We start from the raw sequence: 13,520 nt of genomic DNA on the forward strand, positions 1-13,520 counted from the left end.
GTTGGAAAAGACCTCTAAGATCATCGAGTCCAACCGTCGACCCAACACCACCATGCCCACTAAACCATGTCCCTAAGCGCCACATCTACACGTCTTTTAAATACTTCCAGGGATGGTGACTCAACCACTTCCCTGGGCAGCCTGTTCCAATGTTTAACCACTTATAATCGATTATAAAAACAAAATAATGTACAGTGTTAGGAGAAGAAGAAACGGCCTCAAGTTGCACCAGGGGAGGTTTAGATTGGATACTGGGGAAAATTTCTTCACCGAAAGGGTTGTCAAGCATTGGAACAGGCTGCCCAGGGAAGCGGTTGAGTCACCATCCCTGGAGGTATTTAAAAGAGGTGTAGACGTGGCACTTAGGGACATGGTTTAGTGGTGGACTTGGCAGTGTTAGGTTTGCAGTTGGACTTGATGATCTTAAGGGTCTTTTCCAACCTAAGCGATTCTATGATTCTATAACCAGAGGTGACAGGCAACTTGAAAAGTAGTATTCCTTTCCATGCTTCTCTAGATAAGACCTTACGCAACAACCTATTTTGAAAAGTCAGTAAGTCACTACACTCCTGAAATATTTGCTGGAATATCAAAACTATATAAAAGGCCTGGGTAAGTCTAAAGCATGCACGTACAGAGGAGCTATGGAACTGTAAGTCCCTGTCAACCTTTTTCAGCAAAATCATAATTCACTGAGGCAAAAAAAAAAAATGTATTTGCATTAGCAATACAGATATATGAATGTACAATATTTTTAATAATCTTTGACCTTCTAAACCTGTGTATTCACACCCTTCCTCCTCCTAATTTCAAGTGAACGCACACGTGTTATTCTTAGTATTACCTTTTGCCACTTTTCCATTTGTTTTGTTACATAACCTTTTTCATTTAGATATGAAAACCCCTTTGGAATGGACAGAAATCTGTAAAGTAACATCAGACAGTCAGTACTCCACTTAAATCACATGATTTGAATAAAACCAAACACTTATTGTTTCCACAGTGTAAAGTCAAACAGCATATTCAACATTTACCTTAGGAGTAGAAGCAAACCTTTGTCTCCAAGGTGAGAAAGAGCTGGTTTCATTTGGATAAGGGCATGAAGATTGGCCTAAAATAATTAAAAATACATAAGGAATATCCGAGCACTATATAATTCTGAAAACTACAACAATTACAACAGTATGCCAGCAATGAGGCAGCAAATTTTTCACAAAAGGAAGTATCAAACAGCACTAACCTCATCCTAATATTACCCACTTTAAGTACCTTCTGTCATTAATATATATCCCCTTTACAAGAAGTATAACGATCAAAATAGCTGAATTAGTCTGAGTTCATATTTAAAAGTATGCATAATCCAAAAGTTTACATTTTCTTGTCATTAATACTGCAGTATTTTCAGCAAGGGGTCTATAAACTATTATGAAGTTCATCAATGACAATCAAGAAAGGAAATCATCAGTAGCTTCTTGCATACTTTTACTTTGCTACTGGGGGAGGGGGGTGGGGAACAGCTTACAGAGTAGCATACCAAAAAGAAGTTGAAGAGGGAAAGGATGCTCACCTTGTCTTCACATGCCTCATCTAGAATATCAAGTGCCTCAGAAGAAATAGTTTTATTTTTATCATGTAACTGGGTCACCAGTAACTCAATCCCCCAGTTGCTGAAGAACTCTACATTTGCTCTCAGTAATACTCGTAAGTGTTTTGTTGCATACAACCTGCAGCTCTGCAAAAGTAAGGAAAATACTTTTTTGAATGGAAGAAAAATAGCTAACGTAGTTAATGATTTATCACTTTTGAAAAAACATTTCAATTACCATATTTTATAGCAAGTAACTGCAATGCACACCTTAATGCATTAAAACTACAGTCTACTTGAGAGCTATTTCTATCTTGTCAAATGGGAAATTTGAGTCTGAGATCACAAGTAATCTGGTCACTGCAAGTCTCCCTGGAAAGCCCTTATCAATTAGTCATTCACTGTGATGGCATCACACAAATTCATCAGGATACGCAGGAGAAATACCTTGTAAATGACCAGTGCGATTGCATATACTTTCATGTATGTAATGTTTTGAAAAATACTTTAACAAGCAAATCTTAGAACCTCTGGGGAATTTATTTTAATAAATTTTAAATTGTTCCCCAAAAGTATCTGACCTTCAAAGCTTCTCAGAAAACCTTCTAAATATAAAACTGTTATTTTCTGTAATAAGACAGTTTCCCAACACTTAGTTTACTACTATGAATTTCTCTAAGTGACAGCAGAATGAAGTACCTTGTCAGTTCCTGTACTGCTGTTCAAAACTTGCTGAATAATCATAAACTGATTAACATAATTTTTATTAGAAAAATTACATGCAAAATAGAAGCGAACAGGCTTAATCTACAAGAATTTGTTCTGGAGTAAGCATAGAACAACCCTGACAATGTATGCTTACTGGGAAAGGTGTTATCTTTACTTAGACAAGCATAGTTATAAAAGACAAAATCAGGTGCCCAAATCTTTCTTCAGGTCTTCAGTCCTTACACCTTTAAGGCTACGATAGCTATAACCAAGTAAATTTTCTATATGTTAAAATATAAATTATCTGTGTTGGGATGCATATGAATATCTGTATTCTAAGAGATAGGTGAATTGGTCCAGGTTGGACAGCACTACCTAGGTTAACAATATCTTCTGGATTTTTTTTTTCCTCCAGAAAAACTTGGCAAGCAGGACTTGAAAGAAAATGGGAGTAGGAAATGTGAATGTACACAGTTCAATTCAAAAACCTTGTCTCATTATTTCAACTTCAAGTATCACGTGCACATTTCTATTTATTCAATAGAGAGGCTTATTTTTTGGAGGGGAGGTGGGAATGACATAACACAAGTACCAAGAATGACTGTGGCAACAGTGATTCGCAACTCTGATCTAGGCTGCACAACTGTTTTGAAATAGCTTGCATCCCGTTAGTGGTATGCCTTGTATGTGGAATAGATGACTAGCAGCATACTTTAAAGATGAGAACAAGAATTATTATGCCGAAATGATCACTTGATCTAGATGTTAAGCCTACAGAATAACACAATAATGTGAAACCAGAATTCAGTGTCATGTAGTTCAAGTGTTAAAATAAAGAATCATTGTTACTGCTATAACTATACTGAATGGGATACAGAGAACAAAAGATAATAATCTTCACTTCCTGAAATACTTCCTGAACATGAATTAATCTATCCAGATATCTAGTGCAGAAATAGCACCATTTTTATTTTCTGTTTGGAGAAGGATGAAGCAAAATCCTGGAATGTTTTTACTTTTGACAGGAACCGAAAGGAAAACCAGTGTAGAGGATATGTGAGGAAACAGACATTCCCCTCTTTCCCCCAAGCATGAACTACATGAAAAACACAGATAAAGCCCTGTACTATATCTGTCAGAAGATTTTTACTTTTAATAGTAAAGGTCTTTGTGACCCATAGAAGCGATGATGCAAGTCAGAGGTCACTATGCTCAGCTGATTACATACAGCTCAGCATAGATGCCAGTAGATATAGGATAAATCTACCTCTTAGCCACCCATGAAGATGAAAGGTTATGAACTGCAACACTTGAGGACACACTGGCTACTCTGCTGTTTCTACCATAAGCTGGCAGAAAGGCAGCTGAGGCAGTATTAATTTGCTTCAGCATGAATGACCAAAGCACATCTGGAAGTAGGTTAGGACATGCTTTCTGCTTCACTGATCTGCAAAGATATTACTCTGTAAATGTTTTCGTTGTATATAATCACCCGCCAAAAAAGCTACTCTCCCCTTCTAATGCTAAGCTGACTACAGAAATTACTTTTCCTTGTTCTGAGACACTCATTAGCAAATGGCTAACAAATCTGCTTCACAGCTCTGGGTAGCTGTAAAAGGTGTATAAGGCTATAACCTCAGTTAACCCACGAAAAACAGCATCTTCAGCTCTTGAAATAAACAGATACTAAAAATAAGATATTTCATTAAAAAACGTCTCAGGGAATTAAAATTTCTGAAGGGAAGAAGCCTTACTGGAGATGGTCTTTCTCCTTTACAAAACACAGCTTTTTAGAAATTATGCCCAGTTCCATGTATTTTTATTGCTTTTAAACATAATTTAGAAGCCAGAGGCAACATACAGAATAATAATAAAAAAAAAAAAAAATCACAATTTGTCTTCTGGATTCTGAATTAATACAAACTGTTCCATAGGCATTTGCTTACTATACAGGCTCCACTCATCCTACCAGGTCCTCATCAGAAGTCATTGAAAAGGGAAGGTGGAAGGGCTTGCAAGTGCCTTATTTGAATTGAACTGCATGTTCATTTTTAATCTTAGGATTCACTTATCCAAGGTGACAGAATGTCAGTTATGGTAATATTAAAAAAATATATTCTCCCTATGGGACAGAGCAGTGAGTGGTATAAACTCTGCCAAGTTTCATTTTTTTCCTATCATGCTTGCTAAATACAAAGGAGTAAATCTTTGTTTGTTCTTGACAATGCTGCTGTTTCAGAATTCCAGACCGTAAACCCCAGAAAATGGCAGATACCTTCCCCTAACATCTAAGCAGACGTACTTCCAAATTACTCCTCAGTCAGTGGAACTGCCCATGCAAATATCTGTCAGTTCAATATTTCCATATTCTTTCTGGTATCTTATCCTCTCCGAATTGACTACTATTTCCACCTCACACGAATATTTTAATTTCTGGAAAAGACTTGTAGTTTTGCCAATTACAGTACCTCAGAGATACCACTTATACCACTAAGGATACAGTTAATATCAGAATAATCAAAACATTTTATCCTTTGGATTAGCTTTTTATGCTATGATCTTCTATTGGGAGCACAAACACCAGAAACACTTAACACAAGCATTTTGTCCAAGAGATGACAGTGGCAATATTCTGTACACCAAGCATTGCCAAAGGGTTCTTCGAAAGGTCAGCATTTTGCCTTTTTGTCAAGTAGTAGTCAATGAAATTTTCTCCTCAAAATCTCATCAGTTCAGTTTCCACCATAAGAATGTATGCAGCTGGGCACATGTAAAACAGGAAAAGAATTTCTTAAGGAAGTAAATAAATTTTATCCAAGTATGAAATCATCAGTGGTTGATGCAAATGTAGATACATTTATGCTGGCTGAGACAGTCCATTCTATTTGTGCTTTTCTTCTTTTAGACCAAAAATACAAAATATTTCCTTATGAATTCCAAGCAGGTCAACTAATTCAGGAAACAAAATGCTCTGAAGCGGTTTTATCCATCCCTCAGGGTTCAATATGTATCACAAAGGAAGTCAGGCTCTATTTAAGAGGTTCAAACAGTAAATTTTCCTTCTTTACTAGTATCCTGATAGTAAAAGATTCATTTACATTTGTGATGAACAAACAAGATTTAATTTTTTGATATTTCTTAAATGTGTTATCATAAATACTTTTTTTTATTTTAAAACAAGAAAATATTGAAGGGATTCTCATGGTACTGCAGGGTGCAAAAATCAGGGTACAGTCCCATCCAGTGCAACACTGAACTCTAAATAGTAGAATTTAAGTCACAACACATCTCAGCTGTGAACTTTCCTAGAGATCACTATGGTTAGAGACCTACTATACCTGACTGCACACTTAACTCTGATATTAAGGACTATTGACCCATGTCAGTCCACATATAAGTAAAACTGTAACCTTTCTCATAAGTCAGTGGTAGGCAGTTGAGAAGACATATCCTAATCATTTCTATTCTTTTACATTTCAAGAGACTTCCAAAAATAGTTACTTAATCTCTGCTGTTTCCCTAGACAACGTTGCTAGATCCATGCGTCAGTGTGAGACTGGGAAATAGAAACATTAGAACTCAGTAGCCATAGGCTACTAACGTAAGCTGAGACCTTAAAACATCACGGATGTGATGTCTTGTTTCTAGCAAGAACGATCTCTATCTTTAAAACTAATTATTTAGGTTGGAGCTCCAAAATTTGAGTTCTTAAGTTTCTGAGGCTGTATAATGTCTCTTAGCTTTCTCCAAGGAGTTCTACCTCAACATCTGTCAAGGTTTGGCATTAAATACTCATGGTAATACCAGTGAGGCCTATTAAAATTCAGATCATGACCTCTAATCCTTTTCACAGTCCCAAACAGACCAGAACTGAAATGGGTAAACCTGGGGGCTTGTCATGGTTTAACCCCGGCCAGCAACTAAGCACCACAAAGTGCTCACTCACTTCCCCCCCAGTGGGATGGGGGGGAGAATCGGAAGAGTAAAAGTGAGAAAACTCATGGGTTGAAATAAAAACAGTTTAATAATTAAAAAGAAATATAAAAAAAAAAGTAAGGAAAAGAAAAAAAAAAAACCAAAACAACAGAGAGGAAAATAAAACCCAAGAAAAACAAGCGATGCAAAAGAAAACAATTGCTCACCACCAGCCAACCGATGCCCAGCCAGTCCCCGAGCAGTGCCCCCCCCCCCCCAACCTCCCCCCCCCAGTTTTATATGCTGAGCATGACATCATAGGGTATGGAATATCCCTTTGGTCAGTTGGGGTCAGCTGTCCCAGCTGTTTCCCCTCCCAACTTTTTGTGCACCCCCAACCTACTTGCTGGTGGGGCGGTGTGAGGAGCAGAAAAGGCCTTGACTCTTGTGTAAGCCCTGCTCAGCAGTAACTAAAACATCCCTGTATTACCAACACTGTTTTCAGCACAAATCCAAAACAGAGCCCCATACTAGCTACTATGAAGAAATTGAACTCTATCCCAACCAAAACCAGTACAGGGCTCTACAAGCTTTCTTAATTTCTAAGGTGCTGGAGAGCAACGTCTATCCGACGTCTATCCTATTCACGTCCGAAGTACAAGAAGTGTTTACTACCCATTGTTCGTTAAGCTGAGCTACAAATAGGTGGAAATTGTATTTTTAGTTATCATCACTAATGGCAGCAGTAGTTCTCAACTGCTTTCTGGCTTTGTATATGCTTGGGACAGTAGGTTCAGACAGTATCTGCATCCCACTTCAAGCCAGTCTGCTACAGCTAGTGATACCTGTATCAGAGTTGAATATATTCTGTTTTGTTCCCCCCCCCCCCCCCCCAAGGTTAAAAGTAGGTCTTTATAGAACATTTGAAGATGATCAACCCATTCCTACTTACATAAAGCTTCTGGTGTAAGTACTGGATGCTTGAAAATGTTTGGAAGAATCTCTCTCTCAAAACAGAATTTAAGTCCTCATACCTTAGATATCAGGATCAATAAATCTTTCCCAAAAATCTAACGCACAAACACTAATTCATAATAAAATGCCTAAAATTATCTGTGGAACTGTATACCTCATTGAGGAGACTGACAGCATGCCTGGACTTTTTTCTAATTGTTAACTAGCTGAATTTGGAAGAAACTGAAATGCTGGAGTGCTCTTCCCCCTTGTATGGCCTCTTTTTATGAAGGAAAAATAGCTGGGAGGTGGTGGAGGGGGCCAGTACCCATTGACACGAAATCTCAATAGAAACAGCTAAATGAATTTCCACTGTCTAAACTGCTCTTAACCAGCAGTCATCTAACAGGAGCTTAGAAGTCTAATAGAGAGACACAGGCATGTGTCCTCACAATGTATGAATTTCTATTTCCTTGCTCAGACTAGGCATAAAACACCTTTGGAGAAAAGATATCAAAGTCATCACTTCTTTGAAAGACTCCCTACTGATTTTTAAGTAATCTTACCCTCTTCTTTCAATGAGTCATTCCTTCAGCCCCAACTAACTATATTATTTTCAGACTCCTCTCTACCTATAAGAATCATCACATCTTTGGTAGTCTCAGAGAAATATCCTTGATTTCTTTCTTTCCCTCTCCTCTCCTCTTCCTAAATACAACAAGATATTTTAAGCTAGTGTCTACCTTATTCCCTCTTGTATCCACTCTAGAGTATAGTCTGCCTTGTCCAGACAACAGAGGAATAGCTCTCCCTGAAGTACTGAAAGTTCTTTCCTAATTAGATTTCAACTTAATAATTGTAATTTCCCTGACATTAATGCTTGCTTGTCTACTATATTACACCTGATTGATTTTTCTTTTCTTAAAGGTTCAAGAGCTTCCTTTCCTAAGTTTGTGTCTTATTTCCACTCACCTTTGATTCAGAAGTACAAATCCCAATGCCTATTTCTGAACCACCCCCTTGTTCCAGGAGCTATAGTTTCTACTCAGTTCCACCACAGTAATCTCAATCATTATCAAAATGGTATCTATCACTGGAAGGTTAACCTGCTTATTACTGCTAGAAATACACATTTCTGTTTGTGAAAACAATGCCTTCACCATTGATTTAGGATGACCACTGACCTAGACAATAATGTTATATTTGGTTTACGCATTTAAAGACTTTAACCCCCTTCATACATGAGAGGAACATCTGTTTGAATGACTTAATTTCTTGAGCACAAATACAATACAAGGTGTGAAGTCCACAGCAAATTCAAAAGCTATATGAGTAGGAGTTTTGTTTCTTTAAATACAAAAATAAAAACCTTTCTGCATATATATTATCTTAAAAATAAAGTCATGCACCTTTAATAACAAAATAAACATCTAGTGGCAAATAACAATGGAACATAAGTTGAATCGAACTTACATCAGTAGCTGCTGTCAGGATTTTAGAAAGAATGACTCTTGCTAACCCATCTCTGCTGTAATCCAAGCTAGAAACAGTCAATTTTAACAAGTGATCCTGGTTCTTCAAAGAACAAAGATTAAGAAGACTGGGGGGGGGGGGGGATAAAAATTAGTATTTGAACCCACTCAAACCCACTTATTTATTCAATCAATAATTCAAACTTAAATACTCTGAATTAGATTTTCAGTTCTATAAACGCAGAAGAATACAAAGTAAGGTCTCATATGAAATGGAGTGACTTTAAACTGTTACAGCTGTTAGAGTCAAAGGGAGACCAAATAATGCACTAAACTGCAAGGGAAAAAAAAACCAAACCAACATTTTTTATAATTGCTATGTAACAGTTTTGTCAGTATACTTGGATTAGTACAAAACTAAATGTTCATGAAGCTCTATGAACAATTTCACATTGTAAAACATTCTGTGTATACAACTTGCCATAAGGTTAGTCCTATTAACTGTCTAGATTTTATTGTAAATGAAGTTTTGTGTAGCCAGTAAAAAACTTGCATTCTAATAAGCAATGGAAACAACTTAATTAAAAAAACAGAGTACATCAAAACACCTGAATTTTCTCTTTAAATTTACTATATTTGAAATAAACTGGCCATTGGCCAAATTACTCCCAAAGGAAGGTAAGTTTATTTGTACCCAAACAAAATTTTTGAACTCCACAGCTTCACTCAAATATACTGGACTGAAGTTCAGGTACAACATGCATCATCACATTTCACACACAGTACGATACCTACCAGTTTGTTGGAGGTTTTTTTGGCTTTTTTTTTTCTTTTTTTTAAACATTTCAGTACAGTATCATCCTTCCTGATACTGATTTCTGTCAGATAGGTGTGGACAGGAAAAAGTAAGCTATTTTGTAACACAATCACCCATATCTGTTCAGTAAGACAGACTAAAAGACCTCTTAAAAAAAAAAAAAACAAAAAACCCAAAAATAAACACTCAAGACCCCCACAACTGAGGATCTTTACTTGAAAATAAATCAAAATAATTTTAAAGTTTTCAGCTTTATAGACAGTGGTCCTCATGCACAGTTTACAGGTTTCATAACAATTATACCTGTAAGCATAATTCAAACAGAATAAAAATACTCACCACTGAAACACATTACATTTTTCAAGCATTTTCACTCCATGAGGGTGACAAGAGAGCGTACCAAAAAACAGAAAGTAGTGCTGGCTAAGGGTATTTAGTAACCCGTTATTTTGAAGACTACGTTCAGGTTTCATTCCCGATGAAGAGTTAAGCCAATGTACAATATCTTTAACCAATTCCTCCAGGTAACCTTGTCCATCCTAACAAAACAAAGAGTAATAGCATTTACTAGTAACAGAACTGGGTCTCTCTTCTTTACTGAAATACATCGTTTAAAATTTCTTAAAATGCAGAAACACAATACAGATACAAAATAGAAATGCTGTTTGGCAAACACAATTCAGACTAAAGAAAAAGGTTCAAGGCAAATAAAAGTTTAGCTTGGAGACAAGAAGAGGCAGAGAAACAAAAGGATATACATAGGGGAAAAAAAACAAAAAACAAACAAACAAAAAAAACCCCAACAGAAACAAAAAAAACCCAACCAAACCCTAAGTTGCATTTAATAAAGCTGTATTTAATAAAACTCCTACTTAAACACAGTTGTCTCCCCAGTGTCTTATCTGGACAATTCAAGATTTTAAGTTATATTTCTTAATTACACTGATCATTTTAGGTTTAACACCCAAAGTCTACAGAAATCTTTATTAAAATTAAGGTTTTTTCCTCTAAGTGGCATACAGCAGCACTACTCGTTCTATCTCCAGTCTTGTAGCTGAAAATTTCTTACCTCTTCTGATTCAAGAAGAAATTCAGTAAACTGACAACCCACCACAGTGAGCTGCTTAGCGTTGGCATAGTCCAGATCCAGGTTGGCATACAGTTTACTGCTAGGCTTGTAAAAATACAGCAATCTCCTTACAAACCTATGGAAAGTAAAAAAGAATTTGTTATTTTTCAGTAAGACAAGGACAGTCTCACATTACAAAATGATGCTGGTATAAAAGATATTTTATCACTAAATTAACTTATTGGCAATAAATTTTCAAAAGTTATTAAAAGAGAGTAGCAGATATCAGTAATGAGTCTATCCAGACAAGATTTCAGAGATGCAGCTGTACTGTTTGTTATAAAGGGTTTTCTATGCCATGACTTAAAATAAGCAAAGGAACTCAAAATCGCTATGCTCTTAGAAACCATAGCTTCCTTCTCATTCTCATGCTTATAATTTACTATGCTGTAATTTATCCTGTGGTGAGTTACAAAGACTATACTATCTAGACTTACAAAGACCTAAAGAAGAGTCTGTCTTAATATTTGTGACATGACTTTTCTTTAGCTATAATAGTTAACACTACTGTGAAAAAATTTTTTTATGTTCTGCCAGAAAAAAAGCCATATTTATTCAGCAACAGTATTTTCATTCACCTCACTTAAGCATTTCTGAAGCATAACACAGTGATTGCAAACGCAGACTCTCACACAGATATCTGAAACCACGGTGAGCAATATAGCTTGAATTTTGCATTGCAGGAATAAATATTCAGCAAAGAGCTTCACCTCGTCAATTCTTAGTCAAAAAATAAACACATTTGCACTTTAAAAGAACACAGAATGTTATGCCTGAACGTAGATATGTCAAGCATTAAGGAAGCGTAACTAAAGCACTGCCTTTAGTTTAAAAAAGTGAAAGTAAGCCAGTATCTGAACGCCAAACACAAGACCAATTATAACGGAAATCTGAGGGCTTCTTGAAATTTCGTCAAATGAAGTGTATTCTATTCTGGGTTATTAGCAATAAATGTACTATATTGTTGTGGTTTAACCTCACTTGGCAACTAAGCACGACACAGCCGCTCGCTCACTCTCCCCACCCCCGGTGGGATGGGGGAGAGAATCGGAAGAGTAGAAGTGAGAAAACTCATGGGTTGATATAAAAACAGTTAAACAGTTTAATAACTGAAATAAAATAAAATACTACTACTAATAATAATAATAAGAAGAATACACAAAGCAAGTGATGCACAGTACAATTGCTCACCACCCGCCGACCGATGCCCAGCCAGTCCCCGAGCAGCGGCCCCCCCGGCCAGCTTTCCCCAGTTTATGTACTGAGCATGACGACACATGGTATGGAATGTCCCTTTGGCCAGTTTGGCTGTGCCCCCTCCCAGCTTCTTGTGTACCTCCAGCCTTCTCAGTTGGTAGAGCATGGGAAACTAAAAATTCCTTGGCTAGTGTAAGCAGTACCTAGCAACAACTAAAACATCAGTGTGTTATCAACATTGTTCTCATCCTAAATCCAAAACAGCACTGTACCAGCTACTAGGAAGAAAATTAACTCTATATTAGCACACACATTTATATATGAGTGTATATATACACCTGTATACTTAAGAGTGTATATATATGTATATACATGTACATATACACACTGCATTAACTGTATCTCTATGAAATGAAGGGATCTATATAAAAAAATTGAATTTCACTTTAACAGCCATAAGATCATCACAAAAACACTAACAGTAAAAGAAAAAAATAATCATCTTCTGGAAGGACAAAAAAAATTTACACTTCAAAAACAAAGTGGCTGAAAATTTTTTATGATCAGCATTGAAACTAGAGAGATTTGGGGGTTAATTAGTTATAATTAAACAAGAACAACAGCATTTTAAAGCCATTAAAGCATCTAACCCACAATACTGTAGAAATGATCAGCCAGCTGTAAGTTTTACAGTAACTCAATCCTAGTTTTTCTGAATTTATTCAGAATTAAATTATTTAGGCACTGAACAATGCTTGAGTGCAGCACAAAGCCAGGGAAAAGGGAACACTGTCCCAGGTAGGTAGGTAGAGAAGTGGATGAATGTCACAGCCAGGACTGCAGATTTTCCTTGAGAAGCAATATTATAAACCACCGGATTTGCTAAGTAATTCTTTTCGGCTGTTTAATTCCCTCTGTCTCCAAGGCAGCTCTACCAAAAGCCCACTGGTACCCTTTTGGGTCCTTGAAATACCCTCTCCTGAGGTAGTCTATGCCAAGGATGCACGGAGCCTCTGGGCCAGTCACAACGGGGTGCCTCTGCCACTCATTCCCAGTTAGACTCACTTCAGCCTCCAATACAGTTAGCTGTTGGGATCCCCCTGTCACTCCGGAAATACAGATGGGTTCTGCCCCTTTATAGCTTGATGGCATTAGGGTACACTGTGCACCAGTGTCTACTAGAGCCTTCTACTCCTGTGGGTCTGATGTGCCAGGCCACCGAATCCACACAGTCCAGTAAACCCGGTTGTCCCTTTCCTCCACCTGGCTGGAGGCAGGGCCCCTCTAGTCCTGGTCATAGTATCCGTTACTCACTTCTTGTAAATGCGAATCAAAAGTCCCTTTATTGAGATCGGAAGTAGGATCAGCCCTTCTACTCTGTCTGGGGAACTGCCCACTGGAAACTGGAGCAGCATTTTTCCTGGAAGAACCCCCTTTCTGTGATTGTTTTTCCTTGCAACTCGCATACCCGTGCCTCTAGGGTCGAGGCAGATATTACATCCCACTTCCTCATGTCCTCTCCGTGGTCATGCAGGTAAAACCACAGGGTGGCCCGTGGTGTATATCCACTATATCATCTCTCTTGAGCAGAGGGACGCTTGTTCCTAATGGCCGAGATACTGGTCCGTGCAGGCAGGGAGTAGGACCTATCCTCTTTGAGTTGATGGACCTTCCGGGACAGTTTCTCTACAGCCGAGATGCAGGCCCATAGGGAGGAAGAGAGACTTTCTTTGTATTGCTGGA

At 37.5% G+C, this 13,520-nt stretch overlaps 1 protein-coding gene across 1 annotated transcript in view; it reads right to left on the bottom strand.

Annotated features, from left to right (window-relative positions):
* The window catches only part of LOC143171932 (rapamycin-insensitive companion of mTOR), a 91,978-nt gene that overhangs the window by 17,404 nt on the left and 61,054 nt on the right, over positions 1-13,520 (bottom strand). Inside the window, exons 19-24 of the mRNA XM_076361114.1 lie at positions 10,521-10,656; positions 9,791-9,990; positions 8,636-8,762; positions 1,568-1,732; positions 1,035-1,111; positions 845-923 (exon numbers count right to left, since the gene is read on the bottom strand). Of these exons, the coding sequence (XP_076217229.1) occupies positions 845-923; positions 1,035-1,111; positions 1,568-1,732; positions 8,636-8,762; positions 9,791-9,990; positions 10,521-10,656 (784 nt within the window). The remainder of the gene's footprint in view (positions 1-844; positions 924-1,034; positions 1,112-1,567; positions 1,733-8,635; positions 8,763-9,790; positions 9,991-10,520; positions 10,657-13,520) is intronic.

Source organism: Aptenodytes patagonicus, chromosome W, assembly GCF_965638725.1.
Source record: "Aptenodytes patagonicus chromosome W, bAptPat1.pri.cur, whole genome shotgun sequence".
Lineage (NCBI taxonomy): Eukaryota > Metazoa > Chordata > Aves > Sphenisciformes > Spheniscidae > Aptenodytes > Aptenodytes patagonicus.